This window comes from Strix aluco, chromosome 2 (genome assembly GCF_031877795.1).
Source record: "Strix aluco isolate bStrAlu1 chromosome 2, bStrAlu1.hap1, whole genome shotgun sequence".
In the NCBI taxonomy this organism is placed as follows: domain Eukaryota; kingdom Metazoa; phylum Chordata; class Aves; order Strigiformes; family Strigidae; genus Strix; species Strix aluco.
Window position 1 is genome coordinate 70,470,386 of NC_133932.1, and position 17,827 is coordinate 70,488,212.

A 17,827-nucleotide genomic window follows, 5' to 3' on the forward strand; every position below is an offset into this window, starting at 1 on the left:
CCACACAAAGTACTGAGTGTTCAAGTAATAATTAGATCACTAGAGCAAGCAAGGAGGAGGAAGTCTCTTGTCTTTGAAATGACACAGAGAAGAACCTGAGTACGGCCAAAAAATATGCGTATAAGATGGGACAAAGCCTCAAGATAAAGAAGTGAAAGAGAGGTGGAACCAGTGGAGGCTGGAAATAGAAGATTAATAAGATACATCAGTAAGCTTGCCAAGTGTTAAGATTGATTCCAGGAACTGAGTATGTATGTGAAAGCAATTAAAAATACATGGACTATGTACAGTGATAGAAAGCAAGATTGTGTAGAAAAAAAAATACTTATTTTCTGTTGAGGAATCACAGTGAGAAAACAATCTGATTTGAGAAGAGGGAACAGGAACGGTGTGCTCTTCCCTACCCTGGGTTGAAACTGGGGGAAGAACTGAACCTGACTAGGCACACTGGAAGTGATTTAGTCTGGAAGAACAGTAAATACAGATACGTGTTTTAAGAATGGCTATGTCTCTTCTGGATTCTTTTCTCTGTGTCTGTTTTTGCATTGGTTGTCTGTTCTGGTGCACAAGGATGCTGATGACACATGTACATCCTGAACTCATCAGAAAACCTATAATTTTAAAAAAATTTTTGTGATTCCAGAGAAGGGGCGTGGAACGCCCACAGGCTTGGATCATCCTGATGTTGCTTGCCTGCGTTAAGCCTGGTTTTGAGTATGATTGTGTAGGGGCTGTCTCAGCCAACAGCTCTTGGTTGGCAACCCAGAGGCAGAGGGAATGGCTGTACTGACAGATGTGAGCTGTCTTTGTTGATAAATCTTTTTCCAAAACCTTTTCCTCTTGCCTCCCTCTCCACTTCTGTAATCATGCAATTTAAAGGCAAGAGGGCATGCTCATGGTGTGTTTGGGTTTGAGGTTTTCATTTGCCCTCTGGGAATTTTCCATAGCTTATTTACTCTTGTGAAGGTTTGGTCATGAACCACATTGAAAACTGAAATGTCTTGTTCCTTGAAACCACAAGCAAAATATAGTGAGGCAGCTGCATTGAGAGTTTTCCCATATGACCCAGCACTAACCTTAGCCCAGCCCAGCCAGGCTAGCTGTGAGGGATGACTCGCCCTGTCCCAGCTGGGTGCGAGACAGCTAATGATCAGAAACTACCAGTTGGACAGAAAAGATTCTAGCAGCCACCAGACATTTTTCCTCTGGGGCCTGATGAGTTGATTTGTAATTCTTGAATAATCTTGATTGCCTGGGATTTTTTTCATTATCCTAGTACATGTATGTTAAATTAATTGTGCAGATGATTAGAGCAAAGGCATTTCATTTTTACTGGATTTATTTGCTGCTTCCCAGCATGCCCCCCCCCCCCCCTTTATTTTTGTATGTTTTTTCATCTAATCTAGATATGAATTGTCAGTCTTAATGTGATACCCATGTGGCAGAATTGAGGCTCCATTTTATTGTATCTCTGAGTAGCTGTCATTTTGTTCTAGTTCTTTTCCTGCTTGCCAATTAAAGACAGTATTTTGGTACCAGGTTGGGAGAGTAGGAATGTTAATTTACCTAACAACTTTCCCATGATTGAAGAAAATGGCCATAACGAAAGCAGCTCTAGGATTACAGTTTCCTGCAGCTAATGAGGGTATAATAACATGAGTCGACCAAACCTGTGCTTTGTTGAATTTTTTTGTCTCTCCCCACAATGCTTAGTAAGATACAAGAAGCAGAATGAGCCTCTCTCCAGACATAGCCTTCCTTCCTCAAAATCCCAAGTCTTCAGTGTTTTGCCTGCTTTCCCCAACATCCTTAAACAATAACCACTTTTAAATTACCTGGAAGGCTTGGGATGCAGTTTATGTCGGCGCCTGTTTCCTGTTTTCCCACATTTTGTTTCTTTCAAGGTTGTTTTTGCTTTTCTTATTCCAACTGCACACAAAGAAATGTCTTACTCTGAAGTCACCATGACTGTGTGAGAACATCTGTGTATTTTGGTTTTTTGTTTTGTTTGGTTTGGTTTGGTTTTGTTTTTTCCCCAGAGAACATAAAAACTACCCTACTGTGTTAAATGCCCCTCTAGTCTAGCCTAGTACTGTTTCTGATATTTGCTAATGAGTGATACTTTCAAATATGGTATGATTGCTCCAGTGTCACACCCTTCTCGATCAGCAGTTTGGGCTTTCCTGAGCTGGAGGAGGCTTCTGGACCATTAAGCTTTAATAGCTGCCTACAGACCTAAACTCTATGAGTTCATGTAGTCCTGGTTTGAATCCATGTATTCTTTTGGCTCTCATGACATCCCATGGCAATAAGTTTTGCAATTTCATTACACATTGTGTGGAAAAAGTACTTCCTTTTGTTTATTTTAAACCCGCTGCCTGGTAATTTCATTATGTGCCCCTTAATTCTTATTTTGTGAGGAAATGTTCTTCACACCATTCATGATTTTGTAAGCTGTTCATGAATGGATAACTTCTGTTTTTGGAGCTGGAGAATACAAGCCTGGGAGAGCCATGAGCAATTAGAAGTTGTCCTGTTGTTCTCCGTATGTTTTGTAGAGCATGCACAATTCAAGATGCAAGTACCCAGTTATTTACGTTGCTGTATTCTCTCCAACCAGCTAATTATACTGTTTGTCTTTTTAACCATTGCTGATGTTTGATGTGATAATGACAGAGGGCTATCCACAAAAAGCATAAAAAATTCTTCTATGTGGCAATATTAGAATAGATCCTATCACTGTATATGTGTATAGTTAGGGGATGCATATTTTTTTGTGTGGGTAATGTCACACTTTCTATCATTCAAATTCACCTGTGATTTTATTGTGTAGTGATTTATCAACTCTGCATGTTCTCAAGTGTAGATCGTGCTGTCTGGGCTCACTTTCTATTGTCTGCGTATTCTTGAAAGGACTGCTTTTATTAAAACAGAAATCATACGTTCTCTGAACATGCTTTCTCTGTGTTTAAATTTCACATATTTCTTCCTGTATGGGTGAGAGCTGGCCTAGAAGCCATCCATAAACAGTAGAAAATTGACTGACTGCTATCAAGCCATTGAGTTACTATTTCATTTTAAGGAACTTAGGCTGCCTTGAGGAAGCAGTAGAAGGGGTGGGGGCTTTGAGACTAACACTTGGTGTACAACTGTTCTGTTCAAAGAGGAATGTGTTCAAGCCACGTCTGCTATCCTAGAAGAATTACCAGCAGTCATGCTGTAGCTCACTGGCAAAGTGTTTCTGCTGTCAATGTAGTCATATTTGTGTTAAGACAACTAGATGGAAAGTGGTCCATTCTTTACTCGTAAGAAAATCAAGCTGGACCTGCCTCTTCATAAAGGCTTTCTGCTGGTAATTAGAGGTTTTTCCTCTTGCCCTTCTAGCTATTCTGCCGGAAGGCTACAATGTAAAGTTCCCCATAAGTGTTCTTTCTATTCACATCTGCAGTTTTTAAATTTAAAACCTAGTATTTTCATTGCAATTTTGAATACATGCAAAAAAACCTATTCTGCACCTTCTCTGTAAGGTAGGCTGGGTGAATTTGGAGTAGGACTTCGTTGCTTGAAAACAGGTATCTAGTCTATTTATGAGGCCTCTGAGAGGTGTGGAGCTGTCAAATATGTGTGTTCCATGGATACCTCCTGCCTTTCTTGAGCCAGCAGCAAGGGACCGGGAAAGAAACTGTTAAGTCATCTCAGATGGCACTGGATGCATGCATTTAGACAACCAAATCACATATACTGTGTGTTGCTTGATGTTGAGGGTTACCGGAGTGCTTGTACCTTCCATTTCTAGCTGGTGCTGGGATAGAATTTGTGGCTTGAATTTTGCTGTTTGTGTGGTAGCACTCTGCAATATCAGATACCTGCTAAACTAGGCATCTGGGAGGCTTCTAAAGTCTGTCTGTGTGGAAGGTATACTTGTGAAATAACAGAAGTCCAGAAATAAAAACAGCACAGTGCCTGTGCAATCCAAATTTTTACTAACTTTCTTTATGGTTTTGATCTCGGATTTCACTTGAGTATCCAGAATACAGAACATAATTCTCTCTTGCATTAGTGTTAGTGAATCAGCAATGAGGAGAAGAGTTATCTAGGTTAATAACAGGATGCTTTTAGGCGCTATGCAAATGAGAAGCTTGTGAGTGAGTGCATTATTGGGGGCTGTCTGTATTAAGCCAATTACTTGGCCTTTATTCTGCAGGATCATAGGTGTGAGAATCCAGCTATGAATGTAATGTATCACTTCAGCTGCCTGTGTGTGCCCCCTTAGAGTGATCTTCAATCTCTGTGTACTTCTAGGACTGTGTGAACGTATCTAGTACCTCCTCTGGTACAAAACCAATTCCTGTATTGGTGCAGATTATTAGATTTTTTGCTCCCTTCATGCAGAGTAAGTAATAGGTCTGTAGTTAAACTGTATTTGAAGTCCGCATCGTATGTTACCAAATAACTTGCTTTGTGGATAAAATTGTGGAGCGCTATCTATTAACTGAATTTTTCTCTATTGATTTTTGTAAGGGTTTTTTTTTTTTTGTATCAAAGTTGCTGTCACTGAAAGCAGTAGAATGGATATTACTTTTCTTGCTGATTTTATAGCACCCAGAAGTTTTCAAGATACTTCACTCTGCAAGTATAGTACTACTCACCTGTCCAAAGAGCTTTAGAGTTTGTCTTCACTGAAATTTCCCAATTAGGATTGTGTAAATACATCAGCCCAACAGGTTTACCTGTTGGAAGCATAACTTGTTTCAGGAGGGAGAGTCCTGGCAACTGGCTTGTCTGCCTTTGTTTCCAGTTGGTGCTGCATTCCTCAGTAGGTTTTAACTTGTGAAACATGAAACATTTTTTCACTGATTTTGGGGTTGTGTTGTTTGTTTTTTTCTTTTTTGCCAAAGAGATGTTGAAATGAGAGTGCGGAAGTGCAGATTTCTTACCATGGCTTGCAGTAAAACCCAGTTTGTTCCATTTTGTCCCTCCAGTGTCTCTTTGACTTCTCCAGTTTTGCTGTTTAAAAAGTTTTATGGAGAAAGACGTCTGTGTCATGCTGTCTCACTCACCTTTGCAAATAAGCCCATGCCAAATTTTGTCAAAAGCACTGAGGCCTTCATGAATGTGATTCTGAGAAATTACTTGACTACTGCTGGGATCTGTCTGTGTGGGTTCTTTTAATCTTTTGTTACAGAAGTAAATTCTGGGGGTTTTTTTTTGGTGAATAAGTTGTTACAGAATTTTAAAGTGCTGACAGCTCCCATCTTGACAACAGACTCTTATTTCATGAACCTTAGGTTGTTTTACTTGCATAATGAGAATCCTTTGGGTTAAGGTTTCTCTGTAATTTAACAGTATTTTTGACCCTGTTAAAGTTAGTATTTAAGACCAAAATGTGTTCTCAAGTTTAGTTATAAATTAAAGGCTTGTGCTTAGTGACATTTCAATTCCCAAGTGTAAAGTATTATGAAAAGAAATCAGGATGAAAATGCATTGCTTTTATTTTCACTCCAGTCTCTTCCCATTTCATTGATTTGTTTGTCTGCATTTTCTTCTTTTCTAGAGTTTTAGAGTGCCAAGGGCTGCCCATTGTGAATGGGCAATGTGATCCCTACGCCACTGTTACCTTAGCAGGACCTTCCAGGCAAGTATTGCACATACACGAGCTCGCATTTTATAAGGGTGGTTTATGTTTCCTTTGTCTATTAGAAATCTGCATTCTCAGATGGACAGATGGGAGTATTTAGACACCACTAGAATATGTTAGGTGTTGGTGTGTGCATGTATGAACTACTAATTATACTAGAGTAAATAATTGGAGTCTTGTTTCAGTTTTGATTTTATGTAAAGTCTGAACAATCCCTGAATAATTTGAATATCCTAGAGTATGTAATTTGTGGTTAGGCTTAATTTGTGCATCTTCTCACCTCACAGTTGGAGGCCAGTTTTTGAGCAAATTTATTGCCTAATTTTGGGCAGGGGCAGAAGAGAAAGCTGAATACATCAACATCTTGCAGAGTATGCACGTTTCTGTGTGAATATTTAGAGTCTTTTTGCTTTCAAGGTGTGGCAAATTAATGTGTATGTCAAAAACCCTAGGTGGCTCAGCCCTATCATTTGATGTATGTGGACATAATAGCATGGATAAAATTTGGAATGAGGTTTTAGTAATGAGATTCTGCATAATACTCTTTAGTTTAAATTTGGAATTAATTTTTCCTGCTCTGTTATAAAAATTTCCCGTGCAGGTGGATGTCACTGTTTTGTTTCTGATTATCTAGAATGCTCTTTATGTCTGTGCCATGTTAGAAACAAAACAGTCCTGCTGTGACCTCCAAGAATCAGATTTGGTAGCATGGGTTATTCATAATGTTTTACAACAATTTATTGAAAATACTATAAATAAGAGGTATTTTTGACAAATACTTACCTTGCATGTAGGAGGAGTCTTTAAGACTGGTCTAAGTGTGTTATGCCCTATCTCCATTAATGAGCTATGTATTTGAATTGTACGCTTTGGTATTTTAGGCCTGTAACTTGTTTCAGATGGTAGTGGGTGGCTATTACTGAAACTATAAGATTTTTTTTTTACTAACCCTTGTATCCTTGAATGTCCAAACTTACCTTTATCTGCTTCCCTCAGTCCCCCAGTCTGGATAATATATGACAACTGATAACGTATTTCCCTTCAGAATAAGGAGCATAGCCTCATCGTATTCCTATCTGTTTTTTGGTGGGGGGAGAAGGCTTGCCTCCTATCTCCAGCAAGCGGCATGCAGCTTACTCCCATCCACTGCTTTGTAATTGCCCAATAAATGTGCTTGCCTTAATCACCTTCCGCTCTACATCCTGCTTCCCAGTCCCCTCCCAGATGGGTTTATCAGTAAAGAGGTTGATTGGCAAGTGTGACTGATGAGATGGGATAGGCAATCTGTCCTTCGTCCTGGAGGCGATTAGTCTCTTTTATCTCTCAGCTCCTCCTAGGAATAGTGGGATATTCTTAATCTGTATATCATTCTCCCCTCTGAATTTTGCAATGCTTCTCCTTTTAGAGTAGGAAAGCTGCTTTATTTTGCTGCATTTATGCAATGCCAAACATAAAAATGTCAACATGTGCTGCTGTTTATTGTGTGATTTGTACTTACAGAGCCATCAGACTTCCTGACCAAAACTGTTTAGATGCCTGTATTATAGATGGGAAAATATTGTGTGCTGGTGGACTGGCCCATTCAACTCACACAGGAAGCCTGTAGCAGCACTGGGAATTAGACCCAGCTTTACTTGACCTCTGTAAAAGAATACATAGAGTTGTTCGGTTAATATAAGCAGTTGCAAGCAATGTAAGCAGCTTTGCCGCATGAGAAATGAGGGATAGATTCTGGGATGAAATGATTAGTAGGTCAGTTTTCCACGTGGCTGATGTGCCTCTCCATCTGTGTTTTATCTATGCCTGCAGAGCTGTAGGGGAAGATTGGTGACACAGGACAACAGAGAGCTTTTCACTTGTAGGTAACGAGAACAAATCAAGCATAGGTTCATAACATTTGGCAATCATCAAACAGCTGTTGGCTGGCCTGTGAGAAATGTGTTGGCTGGCTCTAGTCCAATACCAAGCAGTTAGATGTCTGCATTCTAAAAGGCAGGCGCAGGCGGATGGCACTGCCCATAGGGGATGAATGGGCAGTGCTGAGCTTGGTCAGGCCTGTTGCCCGGTGAGTGGTTTGAAGGAGGTCTGCCATGTCTTGTTCCTACAGAGCGGCAGAAATTAAGAGACTTCTGCTCAGCGCTGCTCATAAGAATTCAACAACATAACATTAACTAAGTGCTGTTGGGGCTGCAGGGTAGTAATACAGCAATAAAAATATTCTTACTGAGGAAATCATTCTGGTTTTCTTGATTATTTAACACCACTGAAAAGCATTCATTGATTCCTCAGCCCAGGATTATAAAATAAAAACCACAGAAATAGCTATGTCAGTCTTCCTGTCTCCTATGCTTTTAGGATATGAGGAATTTTTGAGTCATGTCAAGACTGAGACCGTCCCCCAAATGTTGCTGCTCAGAGCCCCATTCTTGCCAGTTGCTTTGTACAGATAAAAGATTCCACTGGATCAAGCGAGTTACAGAATGAGGGTTCAAGGACTCGTGTTTGAGAGGATAACTGTGATTACTGCCACTTTAGAGAAATAGGCATGTAGTGAATCCCTCTCTTAAATGTGTGCAAGTGTATATGCCTTGCTGTGCTGGAGCCGCATGGCATTCCAGTTTTATCAGATAAATCAAGTGGATGACTGTCTGTTCCTCAGTGGCTCTGTTCTAGGATCACACTTCTGCTAATGTTGTTTCTTACCCTTTTTTTTTTCTTTCCTTAATTCAGATCAGAAGCCAAAAAGACTAAAGTTAAAAAGAAGACCAACAATCCACATTTTGATGAAGTGTTTTATTTTGAGGTTGGTATTTCAAAGGAACGGGTGATAAGCTGAAATACTATACTGTAGATAGTTGGCACAGCATCCTGCTCCATGTTGTGCCAGCTGTCTTCTTTGAAGACTGTTTCAAAGCATGGTGCAGGGGAAAGAAGTACCCGGGATGAGACCAGCCATCTGCTGAGGGAGCAGTATATTGCTTCAGCGCAGGTGCTCTGTAGGAAAAGCTTCAAGGTGGGCACTTCTGAGTAGCAGGCTTCACACTCCATCACGACTCACCCCAGAAGAGTTTTGGAAAGGGACAGTTACAAATGGGATTTAAACAAAAAAAAAAAAAAAAAGTTTTTTTAGCCTGTGTTTTTATAGCTTCTCCCTCCACCCTGTCCTTCCTAGTCAATGGGAAGGTTATCGCCTAGGAATACTGAAAACTCTAGAGGAAAAATACACTTAAACTAGATGTTCTGGCTGTCTACCAGTCTGCTGCAATACCAGTGCCTTTCCTCCAAGTGGGTGAAACCTCTACAGCTTTATTTAATACAGAGCATTTTCAACAAGTCCAGTTAAGACAAAGTATAACTTTTATGAAAGTGCTCATTTTGGTTCTTTCTGGCATGAGTAGCTGTAATTATGGTGTGCCCATACATATATGTGCATGTGTTTATGATTTGGATACCTTTTGAAACTTTTCATTCTGTCTTCTAAAGTATGTGTTATCTTTCTCTTTTCTTTTGCTCTTGGGCATCTTAGTCCCGGTCTACACTTAACTGTTCTATTTCAGTAGACACCTCAAGAACATATCTGGCATAACAGAGTTGATGAAAAACCGGAGTAGTATAATACAGTTGGCATATCATTGAAAAGCCCTTTCTGCCCATATGGCTTGCATCATTCAGGTCACATTTGCATTAGAAATTGTTGCTGGCATATGGGTGACACCTAGGGATGTGGTTTCTTGAATCGGTTCAGCAGCACAGACAGCCACATCAGGAAGGAGAGCTGGGGAGAGAGGAGCCCTGCAAGTGCTGTTGAACTGTGCAGATCTGAAGTGCGTGTATCATTCTTGGCAGTGCCAGTGTGAGGGGCTTATTGCTGTCTTCCCTCTCCTTCTACAAACCAGTAGCTGACAGTTATACTGACTAATCTGAAGTCTGTCATAGCAGCAGAAATGTGCTCTTGTTAATGTAATGTATTTGGATTTGAGGAAAAGATACAGCAAGTTCTTTATTGACAGGAGCACTTTCTCACTGTCCAAAGGGGTAGAAGCCCTGAGGGTTGGCCAGGATAACTATCTAAGGTAATTTTTCCTCTGCTAACCCAGCACATCTGTTCCTAGGATATAACTTCCCTACAAACTTAGCTTTAACTAGCAGTGACCATTGTGCCTGCTTGCCTGACTCCATGAGACTCTGTGGAGGTGCTGCATGGGTAGGGTTGGTGAGGGAGAGAACCCATGGTACTCAGCACTGAAATTTCACTGAGATGTCTCTGTGTTTACTCAGGACTGCCCAGGATTTCAGTCTGTCACCCGGCCTCGAACTGTGGCCTTTGTCAGTGACACAAGGGTGATGCTATATGTAAAACTAAAATGGGCTTCCTTATTCTTAACATAGGCCATTCCAGAGGAGTCTGTCAGCAAGAGTTTTTTAATGAGAATGTAATCCAGGAATTCAGACTGTAAACCATGAAACTTCACCTGTCTGATTCCTCAGCCTTCTGTGCACTGCACAAACAGCAAACGTTTGATATTTAAACACTGACCTAGGCAGGTGGTGCCATATTGAGAGAGAAAGGAAAGAAACAGAAAACATCTTCCAGTTGGAATTGTGGAGGGGGCTGCAGGCTTGCTTAGCTTGCTTTTCTGCTGAGAGCTGGGTTACGTGCAAGTATCGACAGAAGCAAAAAGCCCATGCCCCAGTTGTTCTGCAACTCAGAGCAAAATGTTTTTTGTGTGGGTAAGAGCAGAGCTTGGGAAATGTCTGAATCAGCCAGAACTCTGAAACATAAACATACCCTTAGTGCAGACAGAGCCATCATAGATTTATGTCATTTTGTGAGTAGTTAGTACATATCAGGCTAAATGTCTCCAAGGAACAAGGTTCAGTAGAACTGCTATGAGTGGGAAATACATTCACTAATGAGGCATGGGCAGACCTGTGGCTGGTGCATGCTAACGGAGTGCTCTGATTCCTGTGGAGCTGCACGGATTCACGCTGTTGGCAGCAGTGTCACTTAGTGCTTCCAAACAGCTTCATCAGCTTTCCTGCAGTCTGCTAGCACTGTGATTGGCCATGCCTCCAAGGAAGAAACTGTTCTGTAAAAGGCAGTGAAAAGGTGCTTCCCTTTCTACAACTAAAAAGTCTCACAGATTGAATTTTCTAAATGGAAAATAGCTTATAACTGGTTTGGGAAATCGAAGGGCTTATTAAGGGGTGCTATGAGCGAAACTTGCACCTGATGGTTAGGAGCCATTTTCACCACTGCTCCAGCTGCAGTGCGGTGTGGGGGCCTCAGAGTTCTATATGCAGCTACAGGAAAATGGCCCTCTTACAGGAACTGAGGAAGGTGGTGCTGGGGACTTGTTTGCAAACCTGCATGTGCTGAAAAAAGATGAGCAACTGATAAATGGCTTGCCAGCTTTGCCTAAAGAAAGGGACTGGCGCAGCAGAGCCGTGCCCCCTTTTTTGTAAAATGGTACATGGCAGCTAGTTCAGCACTGTGGACTGGGAGTTCCCTCATCTCCAGTTCAGTTCTTCGAATGGGTGGACTTCATACAACTATCTTTTTAGGAATGCCATTCTTGAGCTGTATTAATCTGCACACTAAGCAGTCATACAGGTGAACAACAGAGAGACCTCGTACTTGCAGACTCCAGCAAAACTTCTCAGAAAAGTGTCTACTTAAGAGGGACGTGCCGTAAGTCACACCTATGCTATAACTTTTTTTCACAATTCATGGTTACAGATTGAAAGACTTAAAAGTTCACTTCCTTATTAAAAATTACACCATTAGCTTCACAATGGTAGTGGAAAATACCATTTGCAGCTATGTAGGATAATTTCTTGAAGCCACAGTGAAGACAGTTGCAAGGGTAGGGTGAGAAAATTTGTGCTGAGCTGCTGAACTCGTAGGGTGTATTTAAATCCTCTGTGCTCTTTGGCTTACAGGTGCATTTCATTCAATTAGTCTAGAGGGTTTGGTCTCTAGTGCTACTAGTACCTTTTAGTTTTTATGTATCACCTTGAAAATGGTGCCTGTCCCACACATACACACACAAAAAAGACTCTGTTGAGTGTCCCATGCTAAAGATTATTTTCTGATTCCTCTCCACTTGCGCAGCTATATCTTTGCCTCCCTTGTTTGTACCATCTGCATCTGATGTACGATATAAAACCCAAGAAGTTGAGTTTACAATAAAAGCCAGTTTTTGTTAGTGGGAAGTATTAAGCCACAAGCGTATTCAAACCTACAACAACCTTCTGTGTGCAACCAAGAGCTGAACCCACACATCATACACACTTGCATTTGATCAGTTCCTGCTGTGGTTTCAACTGGGTGGGGTAGCCTTTTTTTCAAGTTTCTGACACACTGTACCAAAGTACACCCATCAAAGTCTTTTTATAATCATGCTAGAAAATAAATTTTAAGAAATGTTTGTACAAAACCTTTTTTTTGCTAATGCTCTACACTTACAGCTATCTTGCTGTTACTTTCTGCCTGTGCTTTGCTGTTTATCAGTCTTGCAAATATGGTTGGTGAACTGTGCACCTGGTTCTATATTCTCATATGCATAACACAGGCTAGCATCTCTTGGACAATTGATCTGCTTGGTATTTTTTGTATGGGCATGATAAATTGAATTCCAGAATATCAGGACAGGCAGAACTTCCCTGTTTTAATTGGATCCACTGTAAAATGTTTTTAAGGGTGGTTTTGGGGTTTTTTTCCCCCTCTGAAGAGTGCCTCAGGGCATCTGTTGAACAGCTGTATTTAAAACCCAATTATTGATTGCCTTTTTATTTCCGTAGTTGGATTACAAAAGTGGTACTCCTTTCCATGATTTTTTTTTTCTTTTGTCAATGTAAACTCTAAGTACTGTAGTACTATTAAAGATGTGCTTTCTCTGTAAGGAAAATACGGAGTATCTAGTTACTCTTGGATATGATTGTGTAATTACCACTTTTAGATAGTCAAGAATCTGTTTAGTCAACATATTTATTCACATGCATGAATGTTTTCAGAATCAGGACTGAAGTCACTGCTGATAGTAAAAGGCTGTGATCTTCCAGAGCTTTGTACAAGTAACATTGGAATGCTTTTGTATCAGATAAAGTTTTTAAAGTTTCCTCCTTTTTATTAGGTTACAAGACCCAGTAGCTACAACAAGAAATCCCATTTTGATATTGAAGATGTTGATGAAGTTGACAAAATGGAGATTAGGTAATATAAAGCACTTTATACTAATAAAGTTGTCTTCCAGATTTGTGTAACTTTGTAGTAGACTCAGTTTTCAAAGTGACAAGCATGGTTTTGCTGTTGATAGATCAAGATGAGTCTTTGTCACTGTATGTGTATGTTCATTTATCTCCCCCATCCTGCAGATCGTATCAGAATATGTGTGATGGTTCTGCAGTGGGAGAGCTCCTAGTTATTTTCTTTGGTATCCTATATACACTGTGTGTATACTAATGTGCGGTTGTCATTAAGTGCAGCCTTTTATGTCTGGGCTCCCCTTTCCTCCCTCCATCCGTTTCCCAAGAGAGCTCAGCAGCTCTTCGATGCTCTCAAAGAGTGTGTTTTCCTATATCACTTAATTTTAGCAACCCATATAAGGTCCTTCTTCCCTGAGGGGAAACTCCTGAACTCAGAGTTTCTCTGCAGCAGAGGCAGTTTCTCTTCTCTTTTGCCTGCCAGACTTTAACCCCCTCTTGCAAGGCTGGATATGATACATGTGAAATCCATTGCACAGGAAAGAAGCAACTCTGATTTCAAAAACAAAACAACCCCACCCCACCCCCTGCCACCCACTTGGTACTATTTTAAAACCTGCTGAGGCCTGTTGACAGTGTCTGTGGGGTTAGGTGAATAGAAAGAGTGGAAAGGAAACAATACGAGGTGCAAAACCTAAAGGTATCATATGCGTCATGCCATCACATACATCGAAACTTGGAGACTAGACCATCTTGTGATCTGGAAGCTGCTGTATCTGCATCAGGTGGTGAGAAATTCTCCTCTCCTTTATGCTAGGATTTGGAGGAACAAAGGTTGAGGGAAAATGGTGGCACCCCCTTCCTCCCCAGGTTTTCCCACTAGAGAGGCAGTGAGTGCATGTCTCCCAAAACATTCCCTAGTCCCTTCAGAAGCACAACTGTAAGGAAAGGAGGGGAGACCAGGAAGGGGGAACAATACTTACTCCCAGCAAGTAAGATGCATTTATATTCATCAGTGAATGGATGATGGCTGTTCTAATTTGATGGTCAGCTGCTGGTTCATGTAGCCTGTTAGTGCACTACAAGACCATTAATGGATTTGTGTTTGCCATGGCTCTGTAAGACAGGAAAGAGAAACTGCTCATATGTGAGAGAGACAAGATCTGTACTCTGTTCCTCTGAAAACATCTACAGCTAATTCATAGGAGAGAAAGCAAAGGCCTGGGTTTGGTGCCATGCTGCTTTGGTGGTGTCCATGTTGCAGCACAGCAGATGACCTAGTCCTTGCACCAGACTATTTTTCTGCAAAGCTTTGCATGGTGTAGGCAGATATGAAGTAACATGTTCCATATTCCATGGGAATGTGATGGAATGGGCAACTGAACGGTGTCTTGGGAGTCCCAGTCTAGTCTTTGTAACCATGACAGCTAGTCATGCACTGATTTTAAATGAAAGCTAGGTTTTTCTGATAGCTCTGTGACTCTGGAAGGCAACCCTAGACATTGGTGGACAGTGATTACACATTGCTTAATATTTCAGTTGGTTCTTATTTTGTACTATTGGACTAAACAGAATTATACAGTTGTTTTACTTACTAAATATATTTTCTGGACAAATGACTGTCTGCAATGATAATGTATGTGGAGCTGAGCTTCAGAAAAGTCTTTCATTCCTTAAAACCAACATATCACAGTGTGGTAAAGATGAATAGTTTATGAGGAGGCTTACAAAATATTTGGGAAAAGATTAAGCACTTAAATAATAGACAAAAGCAGATAAAGTGTTAGTCTTGGTTGGGCAAACTCTTTGCTTGGAGGTTTTGTCCCCTATAGGACAGAGTGTTTTTGTTTCCATCTCAGGTTCCCCTTCCACCCCCGCTCACTTCCTCCAGTCTGTTTAGTCAGAGTGAGATTGCCCCCATGCCCTCTGGATGGATCAGACAATTTATGGGTTTGGGGGTTTATTTTCTTTTTCTCTTCTGAGAAAAATACCATTCCACAGGGTAAAGAGGAGACTTAGTCTCTCATGGTTTCTCTCTAAAGCTATGAAAGTTTCTTTTTTTGAGTGGGTGTAGGAAGTTGCAGGAAGGCCATATCAACACTTAGGGACCAGATGTTCTGGTGTATTCATTGTTTCTCCTCCCCCTCTCTGCTGTTTCTTTCTTTCTGTGACTACAGTCTGACCAGTTTCAGAATAACGCTTGCCATAATTTTGCCTCTTAAAAACCTTGAGAAACATTAGTCTTTTAGACTCTGACATCTTTGTATTATGATTTTTGAAATGCTGCTTGTGCTTTGTACTCCAAGTGCACAAAACAATTTCAGAATTTGCATGCCTGCTTTGTTTACTGTGTAGTGTGGGATCTACGTTGAGCTGTTAGTTCCTCTCCTACAGATCCTTTGCACTGATTTTTTTCTATAACTTAAGTTGCTGTGGGGGAATACCCTTTGGCTGTGTATGTTTGAAAGTGTTATTCCTAGTGGGCATCTTGAAAGAATTTGGATAAACTAGAAACCGGTAGCCTGTAAATACTTGGTAAAGTGTTACGTCTGACTATGTGTAAATAAACTCAAAAGATTCCTTTCTTCCTGAAGTTGCTTTTAGCTGTCTGAATTAGCAAGATAGTAACCAACCAGATGTGGAGAAAGGGGAGAGGAGGTTGAATTTTCAAAGAAGTTTTTTCCTCTCGGGGAATTCTTGCCCTGCAGAAATACTGTCAAAATATCAATTTGAAGAACTTTACCCAGCAGTCATGCAGTGTGAGCTGATGGTATGTCTAGTGTATGTGAAACTTGATGCACAAGACACTGTTGAGAGACATGAGGCTCAGAGGATTTAAAAGTGACTGCCTCTTCACTTGCATAAGGTAGCATAAACCTTTGGCAGGACTATCAACATCCATTCTTTGACAAGCCTACTGTGACTTCCTTGAGACAAGGAAGGTTGTGTAAATAGGTCCATAACTGGATGACTTTGCACCTTATCCAAATTAAAGTTGCTTTTCTAAAAATTTTCATTATTTGAAAACCTGTATTTTTTGCCATGTATCTTTTCTCCCCCAAAGTTTAAGGCACATTCAGACTGTCACTTAGCTGCAAAATTCTCATCTGAACTTGTTTTAAAATAAAAATGCCTCTTGGAGGAAACCTTAAAATATATACAGAAACAGCTACACTGGAGTTTGAAACCCTTGCTTCAAGATGGGTATTGTAGCATTTATTTACAAATGCCAGGTTACACACCAGTACATCTGCTTTGAATCTCCGTGCAGTTGTTTTACATCCTAATGTTAAAGAGCATGTGAAAGGGAAAAAAGTATCATCTAGAGATACATACCAGAACTTCCCAAATGTGAGGAACTGAGTGCCAAAGATTGTGTAGGCTTCAGTCAATACACAGATTATGTAGAGTGGTAGAACTCTCCTAAGGTTTTGAGTATCTGTACAGAACTAGTTTAGGTGCAACAAATTTGTAAGCTTCACACAGTGAATCTCCCCAGGAGCTAGAGCACTGGGAAGGAGTGTGCAGACATTCAGCCTAACTCTGTAAAGCTGTCACTTAGCTGCTAGTAATCCTGAATTAGACTGGGGCTGACATTATAGAGTCCTTAAATATCTCTGTACTTTTTTCCCCTGGTGTCCCTTTTACCTGTATTTTTCCATTATCTGGGATAGCCAAACAGCCCCCTGAATCTTTATCAATATAGATAATGGAAACAGTACAGATGAGGGAAAGGTAGACTAGATGATATTTTTTCACTGATGTTTCATGGAGGTGAATTGCAGGGCTCCAGAAATCTAAGGTAAGGTTGTCTCTTTACTGTTTGGAAACCCTTGTTATGCAGTTTTGAGACTTTCTAACTCATAGGCTCGAGGGGAAAAAAAACAAAATTGAAAACAAGATTGGGATTATTTGTTTTTAATTTTTTTATTCATTAATTTGTTTTTATTACAGGGTTGATCTTTGGAATGCCAGTAACTTGAAGTTTGGAGACGAGTTTCTAGGAGAACTGAGACTCCCTTTGAAATTTCTCCGACAGTCTAGTTCTTACGAAGCATGGTATTTGACATTTTTCTTTTGGAGAATAAGTAGAAACATATGTCTGCTATGAAGACTTAAGAGTAATTACTGCTATGTGATAAAGTTTAAACAGATTTAATTTGTATCTTTTTTTGTAAGCAAGCCAAAGTAATCTTAGCAAATGTAAGAACACGAAGTTTTGATAATGTGATTAGAGATTTCAGTCTGCCTCTGTATTGCATGTGGGAGTTCTGATACTTTGGCTTTATGATATTATTTACTGCAGTTCATCAGTAGTGCCATAGTTTTAGTGTGTGGGTTTTTAATCATATCTGCATAAATCTTTGTGATCAGAACTTTCCATGTTGCAGTTGGTGCAAATTAGACTCACAAACTTAATTAAAAAGTCTGATTCAGAACTCTCAAGAATTTCATACATATATAAATATTCTGTGTATCTGTACATTTTATATATGTTCATGTATAGCCTGAGATAATCTTGTGTTTCAGCACAAACTTTCTGTCTTATTGTTTGCATATCAGGTATTTCCTGCAGCCCAGAGATAATGGTAACAAGTCATTGAAACCTGATGACCTCGGTTCCTTAAGGTTAAATGTCGTTTACACTGAGGACCATGTTTTTTCCTCAGACTATTACAGTCCACTTAGAGACCTCCTGCTAAAATCTGCAGATGTCGAGGTAATTTGCTTGCACTGCTTGTTGTTTACCTGCAGATCATCCTGACAGGGGTCTCTTGACTGTTTGTCACTATCTTGCTGGAACCATAGTTGTGTAATTACCAGAGACTTCAGCTTCTTCCTTTTCATACCTGAGGGCCTTGTTAAGCTCTGCATATCCCTTTGTTTTCACTCCTTGCAGAGAAGATCTTTATCTGCATGCAGTATGGTGGGTGATGGCACACCCAGGAACAGCAGTGGTTTTAGCAGCAGCATATTCTCCGT

The 17,827-nt window shown here is 40.3% G+C and overlaps 1 protein-coding gene across 2 annotated transcripts in view; it reads left to right on the top strand.

Annotated features, from left to right (window-relative positions):
- RASA3 (RAS p21 protein activator 3) overlaps positions 1-17,827 on the top strand; it is a 135,113-nt gene that overhangs the window by 95,283 nt on the left and 22,003 nt on the right. For both annotated transcript variants that reach the window (XM_074815213.1, XM_074815214.1), the window contains exons 6-10: positions 5,555-5,635; positions 8,369-8,441; positions 12,775-12,854; positions 16,799-16,903; positions 17,408-17,564. In XM_074815213.1, the coding sequence (XP_074671314.1) occupies positions 5,555-5,635; positions 8,369-8,441; positions 12,775-12,854; positions 16,799-16,903; positions 17,408-17,564 (496 nt within the window). The remainder of the gene's footprint in view (positions 1-5,554; positions 5,636-8,368; positions 8,442-12,774; positions 12,855-16,798; positions 16,904-17,407; positions 17,565-17,827) is intronic.